General features: G+C 39.3%; 1 protein-coding gene across 3 annotated transcripts in view; it reads right to left on the reverse strand.

The window, feature by feature from the left end:
* Nucleotides 1-20,960, reverse strand: part of CRADD (CASP2 and RIPK1 domain containing adaptor with death domain) — a 234,986-nt gene that overhangs the window by 46,210 nt on the left and 167,816 nt on the right. Inside the window, exon 3 of one of the 3 annotated variants that reach the window (XR_009054664.1) lies at nucleotides 508-883. Coding sequence is in view for 1 of the 3 variants with exons in the window: in XM_057741503.1 (XP_057597486.1) it covers nucleotides 582-883 (302 nt within the window). In the remaining 2 variants the exon portion in view is untranslated. Of the gene's footprint in view, nucleotides 1-274; nucleotides 884-20,960 lie in introns of those variants that run through there. The other 2 variants (XM_057741503.1, XM_057741504.1) reach the window with 2 other exon arrangements.

Raw genomic sequence — 20,960 nt, forward strand, 5'->3', positions numbered from 1 at the left:
AAAGTAACCCTTTTGCTGTTACTGTCCATTCTGTTCCAAAGAAATGACCACTGTAATTTCACACCCTTAATCTATGCAGTATGGGAATGAAAGAAAAAAAAAACAACAAAAAACAAGCCATGCTTTCTCATGAAAGGGCCACATTATATACAGTAATTCACTTTTTATTATCATCATTATTAATAGCTAAGTCCACAGTTCAGTTCCCAGGCAACACGAAAGTAGATGTCCTATATATAGAACACCTGGTTTTTTTTGTTTGTTTGTTTTTTGAGCCACTAGGATTTACCAGTCTATTAAAAGGCAACCACAATTAAAACCTGCACAATTCAAATAATGCAATCTTTGAGCAATTAGAAACAATGAATAGTCAATTCAGGGTGGGAGACCTACCGAGTAATCCTGCCTTTCGAGTCATGTCAAGTGGAAATCCCATTATCTCCTTTCATCTGAGAATCACTAAAACAAACAAACAAGCAAACAAACAAACAAATCTCCCAAATCTACCTGCCCTGGGTGGGAGTCAGGATTCGGCACATGAGACTAGGGGATGGCCTCCCCGGGCGCTGAAGGGGGCACCATCATTCCAACATGTGCTGGAGCACCGAGGGGTCCACGTCCACAGCCTGGAGTCCCCTGTGCAGGCTCTGGAAGGTGGCCTGCTTCCCGAAGCGCTGCCTCCAGCGGACGAAGGCCTCCACCATCTGGGACTGCACGTTGTGGGGGTGGTTGGCCTTACACCGGTAGATGTCGGTCTGGGACAGCCCCAGGGACAGCACCATGGGCTCCCACTCAGGGCCCAGCCTCTGGGCCAGCTGGTTGATCTGCCGGTCGGACGGGCAGCTGTGGAGGATGTGTGGGGGGATTCCAGCCATCTGGTCATCTGGGGAGGAGAAAGACATGAGGGTGAAGAGAGCAAGCAAACATCAGACAGGGGCAGAATGAAAAACACGAGGGAATGACACACACTTCCAAATGGCAGGGCCCAACTTCTCCTAGTCTTCACGGGGACTGCTCAGTACAAAGCCATATACAGGGGCTTAAGAAGTACCACCTACCGTCTACAGAAATGTTTATCACAGAAAATGTGAAAACAAGAAAATAAAATTAACTTGAAATTCCATCAGAGAAACCCATTCATAAATAATTTGATCAATTTCTTTTCAGTCTTTTAAACATAAAACATACATTTAGGATTCTGTTGCTGGTACTGCTTTGTGACGTGCGTTTTTCACTTCCATCTCTTTCACCAGAGAGCCCGAGCTGAGGTTTCTGGGGGAATCCAAGAATGCCTGCAGGGCCCACCTCCCTCTGGCCCTGGCCTGTGGGTGCAGGGGTGACACTCTCTCCTGCAGGAATGGCTAGTGCTGAACAGAGCAGCTACTCTCTCCTGATAAACTTGAACACTACTGAGAAAAGTGACAGTTTCTAACAGAAGCAGAAACTAAGAGGCCCACTGAGAAAAAATAAAAGTTAGAGACCATGAGGGAGCAGAAAGAGAGAAGAGGAGTTCACTGTCTCAGCATGGGTCACAGGAGGACAGTGACCATCCTGGCTGAGCCCAGAGGAGGAGAGCAAGGGCATGCCGTGGAGGGGCAGTGAGAGAACCTGACCTTGTACTTCCTAAACTGGAGCCCTGTCTCCCCGAGGCCTGTCTGCTGAGGAAGTCTGACACTGGGCAAGTAACTACATATGTGCTGAGAAGTGCCACTGGTTACGCAGAAGGCCTTCCAGAGGAAGGAGGTTAAAGCTAAGTCCTAGGCATGAGCAGAAGGAGCCCAGTGAAGGGAAAGGAAAGGAGGTGTACCCTGCGGAGCAGGAACTGTCTGTGCAAAGGTCCTGAGGCAGGGGGATGCGGTAAGTTGAAGAAAGTGAAAGACAGTCAGTGCTGAGAAAGAGCAGAGGTTGAGATGTACTCCAAACATCCAAAATGGTGACGCCCGTGATGGGTTAGGACAGGACTTCTGTACGATAGCACACTGTACTACACTGTCTGTCACTAGCATCACAGGAATTCAGGGCAAGCCCACTTCACACTCATCAGCTCACTGTTTTGATTTATGAATTCAATGAGAAGGCAAAAAGCATCCTGTTAGAATAGCTGATGTTTTCCACAGCATGTGCTTTTGGTCTCTAGGCAGTTGCCAACACTTTAGGCATGAGTTGCAAAACTATTGTCAAGGACTCTCTCTGGTGTTTGTCAAGACTGCTTTTTTTTTAAATGACTAAGAAGCAAATTAGAATAATAATAGTACTGACCAATATTTTATATTAACACTAACACTTTTATGGCTTTTATAAAAATATGGCTCATTTTAAAAATTCAAACAACACAAGAAAGTACAAAGAAGGAAACAAATTACATACTATCCTGTCATCTTATTGACCGTTCAAGAACATCAATCTGGACATCTCTTTATGTGTGTATACTGTGAAGGAGAATATAACAGTTTTTCTCTAATAAGAGTTATTTAATTTTGCTTGAACGTAACAGAAGAAAAAGCAGCAGAAGTGAAACTAAATGGCTGCCTGACCTGCAATTAAATGCTTAAAAAACAAGAACAAATAAAAAACACATACATGCAAACAAAATATTTAATGCTGAGAAGAAAACTAATGAAACTTTAAGAGGTAAACTACATGTTGTCACATTGATGCTCTATAATGAACACTTTATATTTCCTCTTTTTTCTGATACCTTGCGATTTTTGTTGCTTATACCATTTTTATTTTGTTGGATGTATAACATTTACATGCTTCTGTAACAATAATCTTCCCCCAGTTGTTTAGTCTTAAAACTGTATTATAATGGTTTGAATGCGCACCAGTGTTTCTTGTTGTTATTGTTTTTTAACCATGGCTTTTCTACTCTTGAGTCTGTTATTTTGATTTGGGTCCATCTCTTCATAGAGTGGTTTTTTTCAAGAAAGGTTCATGGTTACTATATACCTTGAGTTCTTTCAGATCAAGACTGTTGGCTTACTGCCTTCACTGTTGAACAACAACTTAGAATTTATTAAAAAACAAAGCCATATATATATACTACCAAATGTAAAATGGATAGCTAGTGGGAAGCTGCTGCACAGCACAGGGAAATCAGGCTTGGTGCTTTGTGACAACCTAGAGGGGTGGGATAGGGAGGGTGGGAGGGAGGCTCCAGAGGGAGGGGGGTATGGGCATATGTGTATACATATAGCTGAGTCACTTTGTTGTACAGCAGAAACTAACACAACATTGCAAAGCAATTATACTCCAATGAAGATGTATTAAAAAAAGGAAAAAAATGTCATATTATATTTTAAATTGTGAATATAGTTTTATATTATTTAAATAATTTTATTCCTCTTACGTTTGTAGAACTTGCTCATATTTTATGGGGATAATGCTGGTATGGAGAATTCTGATAGCAACTTGATCACCCTCTTTCTGAATAACTGGCTTTTTCTCTCTGGAGTTTAAGCAGTATTGAAGCTTTAGACCAGGGTCTATCTTGGTCACTCTTAATCAGCCTTTCCACGTATGTGGCATGGCCTTCTGACCAAAGATTTAGTTCTTCCTTCTTTCAGAAAAATCTTCCTATGTAATATATCTTTGCATTCTTCATTTCTATTCCTTATGATGGATGGCTTTCCCTACCCTCCACGGCTATCATTTTCTCTCTTATAGTATTAACTCTTTTCCTGTGATTAGCTCATGCCTTTCCCTCATGCCATTTGACTGCCAGTTATGGCTATCCTGTATTTTTTTCCTCTTGGTTAAAATCTTATATCATATTTTTGGTCTCAATTTTTCTTGGCTCTTCAATCTATCTTTTAAAAATTCCTTTCTACCACACACTCATTAGGATGGCTACTATCAAAAGACAAAACAAAATAAGTATTGGTGAACATGTGGAGAAACTGGAACCCTTATGCACTGTTGGTGGGAACGTAAAACGATGCAGCTGCTATGGTAAACTTAAAAATGGAATTATCCAGTAATTCTACTTCTGGGTTATATTACCTGAAAGAATTGAAAGTAGTGACTTGAGGAGATATTTGTACATCCATGTTCATAGCAGCATTGTTCACAACAGCCAAAAAGTGGAAGCAACTCAAGTGTCTATCAAGGGATGAATGGATAAACAAAATGTGGTATATTATACATTAGAATATTACTCACCGTTAATATGGAAAAAAATCCTGACTCGCTACAAAATGGGTGATTCTTAAGGACATTACCCTACGTGAAATGAACCAGTCACAAAAGGGACAAATACTCCATGATTCTACTCATATGAGGTACTTAGAACAGTCAAAGTCAGTGGGATGGAAAGAATGATGGTTGCCTGGGGCTTGGAGAGGTAGAATGGGGAGCTTCTGTTTTATGGGGAGAGAGTTTCCGTTTTGCAAGATTAACAGAGTTCTGGAGTTTAGTTGCACAACAACACGAATGTACTTAACACTGAAGTGCACACTTGAAAATGGAAAAGAGAGCAAGTTTTATGTTATATTTTACAATTAAAAATAAAAAAGAATCTTGTTTAATCATAACATGGAGTTTTTATTTCTGCTGGATTGATACTGAGCTCTTCTACAGCATGAAACAGTTGTGAGGTTGAGTTTCCTTGCACTGGGTTTTCTCCCAGACCAGATTGGTTGCATGCTTATTTTTCGCAAGCCATGTTCCTATCTTTCATTCCCCTGCTGTAGCTTTTTCGCAAAGTTTTCATGACACTTAGCTTCATCTTGCTCATACTGAACATGAGTATCTCTGTCTAGAACTTTGGTTTGGTCTCGTACAGTAAGTTGATGTATCCTTGACACTCTGCTCAGTTTACAGGGAACCAGTTGCCTTTCTCCCTCCGAGCTACACTCTGCGGTTGGCTGTGGCTTTCTATGCAGTGTTCTGCCATGAAGGAGAGGTAGGGCTCATAAGGCCAATTCTTGCTGGGGGTCCTATTGCCCTGCCCTCTCTCTTGGAGGCCAGTTAAATGTCTCATACCAGAGCCCACTCTGCCAGGGCATGCTCCCTCCTGTGATGTCTTTCTCGTAACTGGGGAGACGGCTTGCTCCGAGGTGCCTTCCTGCCTCTCCTGTGGGTGTTTCCTGACGTTCATCGAGGCTGCCCACTCACCTCCCCAGGCAGCTTCTTCCCATACTGATCTGTGTTAGTAGGAACCCGCGGGATGCTGCCCCCTCACTTTCCTGTCCTGGCCTGGCTCCTGAGAGCTCAGGATGGGGGTCTCCTTCATTACCTGCCGCTTGTTAAAGTGCACGGCATAAAGCTGTGGTTGGTTTGCTCGCCTGTTGGGTTGCTGCTGGCGAATGTTTTTGTTTTGAACGGCTTTTTGGGTCAGTTCATTGGGTGTTGGGTGGGAGCATCTGTGATTCCGCTAAACTCTGTCACCATTCTGACTCCTGGCCAACTATTAATGCAACCCATGCTCGAAGCCAATGATGTGGAAGTGAGGACAGTATTTGCTCTCATTCCTCTCCACTTTCAGGGTCACGTATCCCTTGTAAATGCTACCGTATAACTGGGAAGTGGCCAGCAGTCTACGGACACGGGCTCAAGCAAAGATAACTGGCACATAAGCGCAACCCAGCCAAGAACAAATCAAGCCCTTCTAAGGAGATCTTCCACACAGAGAGAGACAATAACAGCTGTTTGTGTCGTCTGACCTCTATCTGGAAAAATATCCTCACGAGGCCCTTCCAGATCATGAATTTTGCTGAACACGAGGTCAATTAAAAATGAGAGTCCTAAGGCAATAGTATCAACTCCCAAGGACATACTACAGCAAATCAGGTCGAGGTATAAATTAATCCACTGTGACCATCTGGCCACTGTTCCTCAAAGCTTGATGCGCACACCACCGGTGGTGGGCAAGATGATGCCGGGGGTACACAGGGGAACATTCTGTATTAGAATAGTCATGGATCTATTTTAACATGATTAGAAAAATATAAATAGCATTTCAAACCCATGACTACAAGGATTAGGATAATTAAATAAAAAAGCAGATATTGAATGACCAAAAAGTAAACAAAAAAGTAAGTTTTAAAACAAAAAGTAAATTTAAATAAAAGCCTTAAACTAGTGGTACAGGTGTTACAAAGATAAGGCAAGAATTATACAAGTAGAACTGAAATGACTGAAGTTTGGGAAGTTCAGTGTTTCTCAGCAAGTGTGCTATTGGCATCTCGGGCAGGACAATCCATTGTGCAGGGCTGTCCCCAGCGCACAGCAGGGTCTGGAGCATCCCTGGCCCGCACCTACTAAGTGCTAGTAACATCCCCTACCCCCGTCTGAGCACACATGTCCGCACATGCTAGGGTGAGGCCATACCACCCCTGCTTAAGAACCACCAGATATTGGGACAGAAGAATTGCTATCCTTTCATAAAAAATCCTAAGCAGGGAGCTAACTGCTTTTATACTGACAAAACGCTCTCCCTTATACAGACCCTATCTCTTTCATGCAATCCTTTAATCCCATTCTCAGTGAAGTTAAAACGTACCTGTTTCAAAAGAAACAGCATTCTCTGACAAACCATCTACCATGATGAAGCCAAAAATCCATTTGAAGACATGAACACCCCCCAGTCTCCACGCCCCCCATCTCCCTACTTACCCACCTATCCCTCTACCCCCCATCTCTGTGGTCACGACATGAATGAAAACAGCACAGTGATCCCCTCTCCTCTCCAAATATCTCTTCCTCCCACACTCATACCTATCAATAGTTGCTCTGGGCTCAAATCTAAAAGACTCACGCATAACTTTTCTGTTTCTTATATGACATTGCTGTTTCCCAGCTCCTTATGGGCAGAGACCATGTCTTCTACTTCTGTGCCCTTCCTTTCCAACTTTTAGCCCCTTGCTGAGCACAACGTGGAACTTAATGTATACTTTTTCAGTAACTGATGACATTCTTAAATCAAGAAGTTCCTCCAAGTCAAGCTTCCATCTCACCATCTCTACTAGCTATGTGTTTCTGACTTTGTCTACTTATTCCAGAAAAAAGTCACCTCTTCCAACAAACCACTGTGCAGACAGCACTCCCTGGTCCACCCTGGCTGGGTGTGGGTTCTCCGAGTGAAGGAAAGTCCATAGGCCCAGTATCCTGTCTGGTCGACCTCTGCTTTTTACCCTACATCCTATGATATGTGACCACCTTAATGGTGACCTGAGAAGAGGACCTATACAGAGTTCAAAAGTACAGTTCAAAGACTGAAGGCCATGTAGAAAGGAGAGGGATAGCAGACCTATAAACAGCTGCTAGGAAAGTCAGATAAAGCTGCAGCCACAGGTCTAGAATAACAGCAAGGGTTTTAACTGTAGAACTCCTTTTAAACTTCAATTATTTGGAGACATAACTAGAGATTTTGTAAGCACATATGAGTGCTTTATAAAGTGACTCAGTTGGACATGGGCGAGCACTTTGAAAAACCATACACATTCCTTTGGAGAGCTGGTGATGTATACCACTCTTCCTAACTCACTGATGGAAGTGCCATATGCTTCAGGTCTGCTGGACCAGAAAAAAAAAAAGCTGAGTTAAGAGACTGTTCCCTTCTGGTACAGCCACTTTTTAGGAGAAAAGGCTAACCCCTGCCCCGAAAACATTTAAGGCCTCTGCTCAGGTCAAGTCTATTAATGTTCCATGGACCAAAGTAAGACATGTGGCCAAGCTCAAGACCAATAGGACAGGGAATCTTCTCACAGGGTGGGAGGAGTGAAAATCTGCTGAGCAATAATCTATAAACACTCACAAATGTACTAATAAATTTTTAAAATGTAGATGAAGTGACATATTACTCAGAATATAGAAAATGCCAAAGTTGGTGCAGGACAAAATAGAAAACTTGAATAAACCAAAGTATTAAGTACACTGAAGTGGTAGTCAAAGCCCTCCCCTGCTAAAGAGCCCTGGGCCCTGGTGGTCTCATAGGTTAGTTCTATCAAATGTTCATGGAACATTTCATTTCCTATCCTATGTAAGTTGTTACAGAAAATAAAAAAGAACAAAAACTATGTAGCCCATTTTATTAGGCTCCTGTTATTCCAAATAACAAGGAGGATAAAGAAAAGAAAAATCACAGGCTCATTTCAGTTATAATTTTAGATGTAAAAATCCTAAATATTAACTATCTGAGCTTCTAAAAATCTATTTAAAATAATACATTGTGAACAAGTAGAATTTATCACAGGATCACAATAATTTCAACATCATAAAATTTATCAATTCAACATATCAATAGCCTAAAGAGAAAAGTCATTATCTTAACAGATAAAAAAAAAAAAGGATTTGATGATATTTGATACCTATTTCTCATTAAATTTTTTTCCTTAAAAACTAAGAGTATGGGCAACTTTTAAAACTTGATAAAATTATAAAAGCCTTTAATAAGCATTTGATTTAATGAAGAACTTTAAAATGTATCCCCTTTAAGAATGGGAACAAGTATGTCCACTAGCACCTTTACTATTGAATACAGTAGTCGAAGTCCTGACCAATGTTGTAAAGAAAGAAAAAGAAATTATGTATTGGCATTTGAAGGGAAGAATTTTCAGACTATATGATCTAATATGTAGCTAAAGGCCAGGATCAATAGACAATTCATTAGAACAAATAAGAGGGTTGAGCAAAATTGCCAACTCAAAATCAACTTGAAACAAAAATCAACAAAACAGCATTTCTACATCCCAGCAATAATCAAATACAAAATAAAATAAAAATAAAATAAGCAATGAGAACTATAAAGTATCTAGAAATTAAATTAGCAAAGATCACATAAGACCTCCATGGGGAAATCTTTAAGCCTTTATTAAAAGACATAAAACACGATCTGAATAAATGGGCAGTCATTCATGTGCTGAGAAGACATTATTATAACAGAAAAGATGACAACTCTTGTAACGACAATTAAAATTTAATAATGGGGTAAGGAGAGGCTTTCTTCAAACTGGGGAAAACTAGCTAATTATATACTTAAAAAAAAAAACTGGACTTTTACATCACACCATAAACAGTGACAGACTGCATGTGGATAAATGCACAAACATAAAAGGCAAAACTATAAACTTAATGGAAAATAACATTGGAGTATCTTTATGACCTGTGCTGGGAAGGGACTTTTTTTTTTTTTTTTTGAGTTTAAGAAATTTTTTTTAAATTTATTTTTTTAAAGTAAAGCATAGAAACTGGGATGAAGTGAGAGAGTGGCATTGATATATATACACTACCAAATGCAAAATGGATGGCTAGTGGGAAGCCGCTGCATAACACAGGGAGAGCGGCTTGATGCTTTGTGAGGACCTGGAGAGGTGGGATAGGGAGGGTAGGAGGGAGGCTCAAGAGGGATGGGATATGGGGATATAGGTATACATATAGCTGGCTCACTTTGTTGTACAGCAGAAACGAACACAACATTGTAAAGCGATTATACTCCAATGAAGATCTGAAAAAAAAAATAAATTGAAGCATAGTTGATTTACAATGTTGTGTTAGTTTCAGGTGTACAGCAAAGTGATTCAGTTATACATATACATGTATCTATCCAAGTTCTTTTTCCATTTAGCTTTTTACAGAATATCAGCAGAGTTCCCTGTACTACACAGTAGGTCCTTGTTGGTTATCTATTTTACATATAATAGCATGTATATGTTAATCCCAACTTCCTAATTTATTCCTCCCCCACCCCAGAAGTGACTTTAAATGGATCTCCAAAAGATGAAATTTTTACATCAAAGGAGACCATGATTCAAGTTGACAGAGCAGAATGGGAAAAGATATTTGTTGATGTCTAAAACCAAAGAGGGAGTAATTTCTGGATTTATAAGGTACTCCTGAAACCAACAGGAAAAAAGATAAGAACCGCCAAAAGAAAAAGGACAAAGGAATGACTAGGTGATTCAAATCAGAGGAAATGCAAAAACAAGCATATAAAGAGATGATCAAATGCAGAAATTTAAGAAATAACAATTGAGACAACAATGATAAATTATGTTATGTGCGTTGGAATCTAGACAATACCACGTTTTGGCTGGGATGTGGGGATGTAAGAAACTTTATTCCCGGCTGATGGGAATGAAGACTGGGCAGCCATTCTACAAGTGAGCCAGCAGTGTGGATAAAATGGAATACGGTATATAATCCTGTCCCTAGGTGTATGTACCCAAGAAAAATTCTGAAAAAGATCAATAAGGGACATGTATAAGGCTGTCTGTACAAAGCTAAATCATTGGTGTTAGTAAACATATATACATATACCTTATGACCCAGCAATCCTGTTTTGGGTCCTACATAAACCAGAAGAGTTCACATGCGGATCCATGAGGGGAAACGTATGGTTGTTTATATCCGGTAACACTGGGAAGAAAGGAGCTAGAAGCAATATAAGAGCTCATTACTAGGGGAGCAGATGAACAAATATGAAGGAGCACACAGGGACCACTGTGCAGTGAGAAAGAATGGACTGAAGCAAAAACGGGAAAGGAAGGAATGATATCTGTAACAATACAAATTTTAAAACACATGTCTAAAACAACACCGTTTATAAAAACACACAAATAAGAATACCTATCAGACAGAACAGCTAGTTACGGAAGGGAAGGAAATGGGGGGAGGCTGCCAAGCTGAGGAAACTAACACGATAGGCCACTCCCAGGGCCCACGTGTTAACCTGGGTCCCCGAGTGCACTGCTGCTGCAGAGAAATCCCTTGGGCCCAGGGGCTGGCTGCCTGGAAATGAAAGAAAAGTACCTTGAAAAGAAAGTTAATGAGAACCCCTTGTCCTGGTAGGTAATCACAGAGAACAATCTGGTCCTCACAGAGAGGCAGAGAAATAAGCTGTTTGGTCTTTCTAAAACTGATTTCCAGCTAGATGAAGGCCCTGTTGCAAAATGCAAGTAAATTATACTTATTGTCATGGAAAACTTGACTTGACATCAAGTCCATGGAAGGTCAACAACAAAACGATTAGCAATAATTGAGTTCTCACTGAGTTAAAAGGAGGGAGGCAGGGTGGACAGAGCTCTGGGCTAAGAATTAGCAGGTCTGACAACTATCTAAATTTGAAACTGCCACCAACTTGCCATAAAATTGGAGATGTCATTTGGCCTCTCTTGGATTGTTTTCTCATTTGTAAAAGGTAAAACCAGATGGCTTTCAAGGCCTTATTTAGATATGGCATGTTATACTATCTTTTTAAAAAGCAATTTTATTTTCTGCAGATCTCATGCTTTGGATTTCTCAGTAACCAACAATTACTCATGTATTGTTGCCTCACTTTTCGCTACATGTCTTCTAAGAGAGAAACAAGACCTTTGGGGTTTTAGTGATGGTTTTTTGCTTATTCCTGCTTTTTAAATATCACTCCTGGAAACTTATACTTTCATAGCAAAAACAAAAAACAAAAAAAACAGTTAATTGAACATCGGTATAGTAAATTTTTTCAAAAAGGTATTAAAAACTCAAAAAGTTCATATTACAACTTGCTGAGCCACTCACATACTTTCTCACATACTTACACAGACCTGACCCAACTCCATCAATTTACCATTCATCCTGCCCCCTGAACACACCAGCCTGCCTGGAACCCTAGGGCCTTGTGCTAGCTGGTTCCCTCTCCCTGGAACATTCATCCTCTGACTCCCTCCATCAAATGTGACTTCTCAGTGGAACCCAGCCTGACCGCCCCATTCTCAATTACAGCTCGCATTCCACTCCATGATCCCCCTTAGCCATGTATCACCTTCAAACATATTATACATTTTATGGATGTACTATACTTCTTGTTGCTGACTGGCCCCACTCCACACACTCATCCCACCCCTGCTAGGATGTAAGCTCCTCACAGGCAGGGGAATTTTGCCAGTTTTGTTCAGTGATGTCAATGATGTATCCCAGGCACCAAGAATAGTACCGAGCACCTAGTAGGTTCTCACTACGTAAATGAATACTGTTGGAAAAATGGACAAATTAAAAGGAATGATCCATTGCAATTACAACAATTCATTTAGCTTTGCTCTCTATGGCTGCAGTGTTACCAACTGCTCCTATTTTTAGCTACTTAGAACTTAAAAACCAAAGAAATTATATTGTATCATCTGGCAGTAGATAGAAAATTTAAAAAGGGGGGGGGGGTGACTCTATAACAGTAAAATATAGTCCAAGTTAAGGGTAGGCAGGGTCTCCCTCTCTGTACTGAACTGGGCCACAATGAACTCTTCTACATCGATGTTTAATTTTAAGAGATTTAGAACCGCTGTCAGACCCCAAGATGGCTTCTCGGTAAATACTCTGATTCCAGAGTCTCCAACCTCCCAGTACCTAAGGAAATGTACAAAAGGTAATAAAAAGAAGTCAGCTAAAAAACACAAATAAAAAAACAAACAAAAAAACAAAAACACCACACTCCAATACCCCCCTGAAGCTATATCAATCATTCAATAAAACTCAGCTCTACGAGAGAGACGGATACCCCCAAATCTGGAAAGGAACAATGAAGTAAGTGGGGTGTTTTTGTAGTTGTTGTGCTTTAATCACTTTTTCTCCTCTGACTTCAGTAGATTGAGGATGGTAACTGCCAAAAGGAAGGATGGAGAGATGAGAAAAATGAAAAACGAGGACTGACGGTTCCTGGCAGACGTGATGAGACATTTCACAAGGTCTCAGGAGAGAGTTCTCAGGAGATACTGCTGGCACAGGTGTTACAAGGTGGCCCACACAAACCACTCAGATGAGCTCACTCCTCTGCCCAACTCTTTTGCTGACATGTGCCCTTAGCTAAAGAAAGTGGACAGAATAGGAAGTATCCAGTCCTCAAGAGGCAACAAATAGGGGGTCACAGGGGTGCCAAAGAGAAACCACTCAGTCTGTTAGAGCAACAAAGGCTGAGCATGGCTGCTCAGACATGGGCAAGATGGGATGAAATGGCATAGTAACTAACATACCATCATCACAAGTGATTTTAAAAGAGAACATTATAAGGGAAAAAACTGACAAAAAATTTACAATCCTCAGAGTAAGAGAAAGTAATTTGTCATAGAATAACTTAAAAGCATAATAGAAACATGAATACAGTAAAACAAGAGCTTAACAATGAGACAGTTAAATAACAAAATGAGATTTTAAAAGAAGTTTGTCATACTAAAATGGTAAATTGAGGACCAAACAGCATCACCATGAAACTAATACATAAATTAGAAATACCAAGAAATAGCATTAATGTGGACCCAAATTATTTATATTCAGGAAAGGCTTGAGATAAAAGCAGAATTTAAAACAATTAGAAAAAAATGATAGATATGGAAGAGAGAAAAACTCCAGTCCATTAAAAGTTTAATGAGCATTCCTAAAGTAGAAAATCCAGCCCAGAATATTTAAAAATCTAACACAAGAAAATATCCCTAAAACGAATACACGATGAAATCCAATCTCTAAGTTGAAAGAGGATACTCTGTTTTAGAAATATATAGAATAAAAAACTATGAGACATATTCTGGCTAAATAATTGAATTTCCCATTCTAAAATGCGAGGGGATGCCTACAAGGAGAAAGCAAGGTGCCTACAAGGAGAAAGTCAAATTTTTCAACAGTGATTTAAATGCAAAAGATAATGCAATTCCACCAAAATTTTAAGGGGGATAAAGTACAGTCTCTGAATATTATTCTTAGCCAAGATGATTTTCAAATAAAAAGGTAATCAGTAGATATTGCTGAACATAAAAACAACTCAAGAATTCACTGTTTGTTCTGAGCCCTCCTTTGTAAGTCCTGACAATCTAGTCAGTGCAATGAATAAAATAAAAATAGCAGCAGCGGCATATGAAGGGTGGGTAAATGGAAATGGTTTGCTTCAGATGCAGGTAATAAGGAATGTATTGTTTATAGAGAATTTAAAAGTAGAAATAAAACCACTAAAAATCAGTCTGCTTTTCATATCGCCATGTACCAACAATCTAAACAATGCAAATGACAAAATATCCCTCCTTTCTGAGGTGGAACATTCCCCCACCAGGCAGTCTCCTCTAAGCACCCTTGACGTGCTTCTTGGCAACTGTGATTGGAAAGCCACAGTAAAAAGATCAGAACTGGATATTGAATTTATTTAAATATAAAACTAATTTTAAACACCTCAACAGAACATAATGTTACATATCTTGATTATATAAAACAATAATATAACTAATCAAAATCAAGGCTAGGTTATAGAGTAGAAGGTAAACACTAAACACCTTGACTGCGTGAAAATAACAATGTAACTAGCCAAAATCTAGAAGGAAGAAAGGAAAGAGGGTGAAAGAGTGCCTATGAGCTCAATTATCATGGCAGGGAAATGTCTCCTATCTGAAATGGAGATGGAGGCAGCCGGGACTGGCTGTTATCTACGGAAGGAAATAAGCTCTAAATCTCATGACTTAACAGAACAAGAGTTCATTTCTCACTCATACACCTTGCACCACAGGCCCCTGTGACTCTTCAGGGCAGTGCCTCCGTGAGCTGCTGCTGTGCTCCATGCCCACTGGCTGTTATGCCCCTCCACATTCACACGCCACATAAGCATCCGTGCTCACCGGGGCAGAGGAAGACAGGGTGAGAGACAAGAGATCTGGCAATTAAATACATCTATCCGTATGTGATGCTAGTCACTTCTGCTCACGTTTTGCAGCTAAAGCAAGTCACAAGGTCACACCTAACTTGAAGGGAGTGAGGAAGTACAATTCTCCTATACCCCAGAACAGGGAGAGAATTGGGTGAACACCAGTAACGTCTACCGGGAAATATACCTGGAGAAAAAGAAAAGCCAGAATCAAAAACATCAAGTTCATCACCTCTTTTTCTTAATATAAGAAAAAAAAAGTTTATTTAAATTTCAGTAATTTCTTAATTTTCACTTGGTTTCTTTTTATCCAGTAAACTTCAAATAAATTAAATGTATTAGTTTTAAAATTTTAAATTTAGAACGTATGATTCCGCTTTTATGAAAGCATTTCTTTCTATCTACCTATCTACCTATCTGTCTTATCCATCCATCTACCTACCTACCTATCATTCATCCATCCATCTTCACATCTACAAACATGCTTAGAGAGATGTCCTGATATCCAACAGGATGTTCACTTAATGAGGCGTATTTCTGAGTGTTAGGATTTTTTTATCGTTTTCTTTTTACTTTTCTGCATTCCTTGGATTTTTAATAATGAGCATGTATCACTTTTATAAATGCAATAGAGTTGTCATTAGAATATGAATGAATTAGAAATAACACTTGGCCTTAAAATCACCAGATGCTAAAAAAGGAGATTTTTATATTGCACTAGGAAATGGAGGGGGATTAAAGTAGGAAAAAATGTGGTATATTATGATTGTTATACACTGTTTGAAATTACAAAATGGGTAAATGCTGATAGCTTTAGGCCAGGCACCTGGTTTGAATCAGGTATGTAAAGGATATACATTTCTACTTTACCAATTTTTAAGTCTTTTATATCCACTTTTTAAAGTCTTTTATATCCACTTTTTAAAGTCTTTTATAGATATAAAAGTAGATACTTTACCAATTTTTAAGTCTTTTATATGACCTTGCTGATACAGGTCATTCCTACCAAATATGCAGTTGCTTATTGAGTTTTACAGAGGTATACTAAGGAAACAGAGTTGGTTTTCCCCATTTAAAAAATATGGACAGTAAATGCAAAAGTACAATTAATAAATTGAAGAGGAAATATAACTTCTAATCAGAGCCGGCTTACCCATTACGCACAGTGGGGGTACTGCTGAGAGCCCACAGTACTTTTGGGGGCCCATGAAATGTTTTAATTTTTTAAAAATCAGAAGAAAAAAATGAACTTTATGTCAAAGAAAATATTTTAGTATGTAATATTAGTATATTCATCCTTATAACAACCCAGTGATAAACTGTACTTTTTCACATTTTTTTAATGGAGGAAAAGGCCCACAAAGGCAGCAGTGCCTCCAGTCCATGAAAGTTTATAATGTGGCCCTGTTTCTAAGTCACAAATTCATTGGCAGATGGCAAAAATTACTTGGTTTATTGAAACATGTATTTAAAACACTACCTTTCCAAATTAAAAACAGTGTAGTTGTTGAGAGACAAAATTCCAAAGTGCCTTGTCAGTTATTCAGAGTGCACAGATGGCTAATGTAAATTCTCAGTGCTAACGACAATGTTTTTTCACAGTCTGCTAGCAAACGACGTTAAAGATTCCTTTACGTGGAAGTTGCATTATAAGGATATAAAGTTTTGAGGTTTTTTTCCTTTCCTAAATAGGGAAAATGAACTCCTTCATCACATTATTTCCTGTAGATAATTGCTCTCCCAAGTTTTCAAAGTTGTTCAAAAAATCTGTAAATTTATTTTAGTCTTCAAGGGATCAAATACATAAATATTTAAACTGATACTCAAACTGAAGAAAACAAGCTGCCCCTGTGGTCCCTTGATTCTATCTTTGCTGCTGGTCACTGGGCAGTAAAAAGAGTTAGTTTAAGAAGCTTCAATTGCATATTAAAATTATCAAGTAACAACTTTGATAGATTTAAGTTTTCCTTCTTGGTCCTAAATCTGTTTAGAAGGACAAGATCATCATTAAGAAGTGCTTACAGAACTTGACTTCGGGCATCAAAAGTACGTTCCTTTGATGGGAGTTCAGCTGGGTTGAGTGGCTTGGCAATAAGACCAAAGAAATAAAAAAGGATGAAGGTCATGTAAATTTGCCAAACAAAATCTTTCAAAGCTATGACACAACAATAATCTTTTTAAAATGACACTCCCAGTCCTCTTATCAGCAACCTAGGGAGAGATATAGAAGGCAGGCTTTTTAATTTACTGCCTTCCCACAACTGGAAGGGACAATGAACATGGTGACTGACATAATCAAGAATCAAAATAATTTGGATAGGTTGATGGAATGATACTAACAAGATGTAATTTGTTTTGGGATAAATGTGACATCCTACCAAACTTAAAAAAATGAATCCCAAAGATCCAGACTGTTTTCAACCTGCCTCAAATGCAGTTTAGGAGAAAAGGTTCAGATGTTTTAATTGACTACAAATGCAATATGACCCTAGCAAAAAAAAAGAAAGAAAGAAAGAAAGAAAGAAAGAAAAATTGACAAAATGTTAGTTCCAAATACTGTACACAACTTTGGAATCAGGAAGAAGGGAGATGACAGTCTCACAGATTCACATTAGTCAGACAGACCCCTTTCAAATCAATGACCTGATTGCATATTATACGGACAGAGAAGCAGGCAAAGCCTGAACGCAAAGTCTGCCCAAAGACATTAACCTGTGAGCGCGTATGAACTCAGTGTGAAAGCAAGCATTTGGCATCCACCACGGTGAACTATGAGCTCTAGAGAGGTGGAAAACTGTGTCTGTCTTGTTCATAGTGAGGACCTAGCATACATGTGGTACATCACAGCTTCCAAGAAATAACTTTTTAAGACGTTAGTTTAAAAACATATGGAATAGTTGCATTTTATACAGGGGATGCATTCAGATCTCACATAATGGGAGACTGATCTGGCAAAGCACAGGAGCACTGCCTTGCAGCAAGAGCTTAAGCACCGTAGAGAATTCCACTTGGCTTCGGAATTTTGTGATTCTTGGCAAAATTTAAATTTTCTAGGATTTGCGTTATTTCAAATTTTGTGCCTAAAGTGCGACTTCAGTGATAATTTTTATCAACTAATTTGAATATGCCTAATATCACATAAAATGCAAGGGCACTCTAAGGATAGATACGTTAATTTAGCAAATATTAACTGAGGTCTGTTATGTACCGGCTACCTTTTAGTGCTAATCACTCAGCACTGGGCAAACGTAGCTATTTATATAAATTGTCTGCAGTTTGTCTAAAGAACTTAGGGCTTTACAACTATCTATCTAAACCAGCTCATTTATTTCACCAATGGAAAAAAAAAACAAAAAAAAACCCCGAAAGGAATTAAAGTCACTTTCTCACTCTCACAATTAATTGACCATGGAGCTCTGAAGACAGTGATCCACAGATGCCTCTCCCAGCAGGGGGTCAGTGCCCGCTTACAGCTGCAAATAAGCAGCTGAAGTTAACAATTTGGGGGCACATTTATGAAGGGATCTCAGAAATAATATATGATCGTTATTAATAAATATTCTTTTATTCTCCTTTTTAACATTCCCCAAAATGAAAAATATTCCAGACTGTATTGTTCTATGTTTTTTAACCAACAATTTCTTTTACAAACACAGGTGTATTAGAAGCATGCACATGCATGTGTATGTGAAACTGAAAGAAAAGTTTAATAAAAAAATCCTTGCCTTTACTATATGTTATCCCATTGTATCGTATTTTATTCTAATCCTAATCAGCAACCACTAAATTGACTTCATGTTCCACTAACATGTAGCAACACTGTTCTAGTGCACATTCTGCTGGCTAATTGCTACCTTCCCATTCAGTAATGAGCTCACATGTCACTTCCTCAGAGAAGCCTTCCAGGACTCCTCCAAGCACAATCAAACATGTCCTTCTTCAAAGCCTGACATAAGTGATAGTGAGGATACAGGGAAGGGGCTGATTCAGGAGAGACTAGGAGGTGGTGCTGGACTGCCTCTCTATGCCACACCTGAGCTCCGCACTGGAGAAGGAGCCCCTCAAGCACAGGGGTGAGAGGGACTTCTCATCCCTGATCGATTTCCTGGGCACCGAGCACTTCCTGGCACATCATAAGTGCTCATTAAGCAATTGTTGAAATAAATCCTTTAGGGAGCTGATGAAAGAGCTGACCGTGAAAGCAAATAAAAGAGCCCATCCATCAGAGGCTGCACACTGGGAGCCGATGGACTGAATCTGGCCCACAGAGGTGTTTCATCTGGCCTGCACAGTACAGAACACTACAGAGACAGCATTTGAAAATTGGGAGGTTTCAGAAAATTCCAAATTTGTGGCTTTGCTTGTCAATTCACCAGAGTCATCCTCAGGCTGGTCACCTTCGAATCTCTACTCTCTCTACGGCGCGTGTGAAAGCCCAGGTGCTGGGCTGCTTTCCTGTGTCTAGGACCTCTCGGGTCCTACGGGTGTGTGTTTGTGATTCCTGTACCAAGCAATGGGAGAAAAGCATGTGGAGTGAATGAGCCTCCAGCCATCTGGGGGAAGGAAGAGAGCATAGCAAGGAGGACCCTTCCCGCTCAAGAAAGCACAGACCCTCCACGTATCTGTGATCTTTTCCCAGGGGTGAAAGGCTGCTCGAGAGAATTGTCTTTACTCTCTCTCTCTCTCTCTCTCTGAGAGGAGACGAAAAAAAAAAAAAAAAAAAAGCGGAATCATAGGCAATAGGGACCAAAATTAGAACATTTTATTTTTCCTTGTACCTTTTGGCATGGAATAATACCATTTTGCACAGGTGGGTTTTCAATAAACTTGGAAGCAGGGCTGTGGAAATTTTTTTTAAGTGCTGCATTGGTCTCAAAATTCCAGTTGTTCAGATACAAAAGTGATGTTTGAATACCTTCCTCCCATGGACACAACCTCAAGAAAGCCCTAAAACTGTCAATCAAAATTACTCTCAATCAAAATCCCAGCATATTTTAAAATAAAAATTGACAAGCTGAGTCTAAAACTTACAAGGAGATGTGAGGGCGAAAATAATTTTGAAAAAGAACAAAGCTGGAGAAATCACACTACATAGGAAAGCAAGAAAATGTGTCATACCTATACCACATTAAGGCTGTTAGTTACTAATGTATGCAACTTTCATTTTGTTTAGCACTCTCTTGATTACGAAACATTCTAACACTAAAGAAATGAAGAGCATGGTATTAGTAAAATGATAGACAAATAGATCAATGGAACAGACTAAAGTCCAGAAATAGACCTACACTTTCATGGACAGCTGATTTTCAACAAAGGTACAAAGGCAATTCACTGGAGAAAGGATAGTCTTCCCAACAAATGATGCTGACACAATTGGCTATCTATATGCACAACCATGAAGAGAAGTTCAATCCATACCCTCATACCATATACAAAAATTAACTCAAAATTGATCATAGACCCAAATGAAAACCCTGCAACTATATAACTTCCAGAAAAAAACACAGGCAAAAAAACCATTCGCAACCTTAGCTTAGGTAAAGTTTTCTTAGAAACAACACCCAGAAAAGCATGATTCATATAAGAACAAATGAGTAAAGTGGATGTTGTCAAAATGCAAAACTTCTGCTCTTTGAAAGATTGTTAAGAGAATAAAAAGACAAACTACAGACTGGAAGAAGATACGTGCAAATCATACCGATAGGGACAGAATAAAGGTGCAATAGGTGATTAAATAGTTAATCCCACTAAGGGATCATAAGTAAAGAGAGAAGTATAGGAGATCCCTTTAAGTTAATGATCACTCAAGAATGCAGGTTTGCTTAACCACAAAACCAAGCAGGCTTGCCTAGCAACAGAAGCATGAGACATGCCCCAAAACAATAAAACAATGGTGGAATGAGACCCACATCCTGCACAGTGAGGTCATTAAGTTAATGATTCCTAGGACATGCTCCTCTGCATAGTAAAAACAAAAATATAAGGAAAAGGTGACGTTATACTGAACCTGAGATGATTGACCATATTTTAGTATATGTTATTGCCTTTTTGCTCATTTCCATTGCACCATGTTAGTCCTGGCTTGACCATGTAGGGACAAGAAAACTCCCCTGCTTGACGAAAAGGAGGAACTGATGGTGGAAGCTTGACATCTGCTCAAGAATGAGGAAGAAGGTGGTTTTCTCCCCCTCCCCACTTATCCTTTGATTATAAAACTATAGCCCAATAAGTTCTTGGGGCAGCACCCTCTTGTCCACCCACTTTTAAACCTCACAAGCATCCTATTCTAATAAATCACCTCTTGTCTATAACTTTGCCTCTCATCGAATTCTTTCTGCACTGAGACATAAAGAACCAGAGGCCGCCCTCT

The sequence above is a fragment of the Hippopotamus amphibius genome, chromosome 7, assembly GCF_030028045.1.
Source record: "Hippopotamus amphibius kiboko isolate mHipAmp2 chromosome 7, mHipAmp2.hap2, whole genome shotgun sequence".
In the NCBI taxonomy this organism is placed as follows: domain Eukaryota; kingdom Metazoa; phylum Chordata; class Mammalia; order Artiodactyla; family Hippopotamidae; genus Hippopotamus; species Hippopotamus amphibius.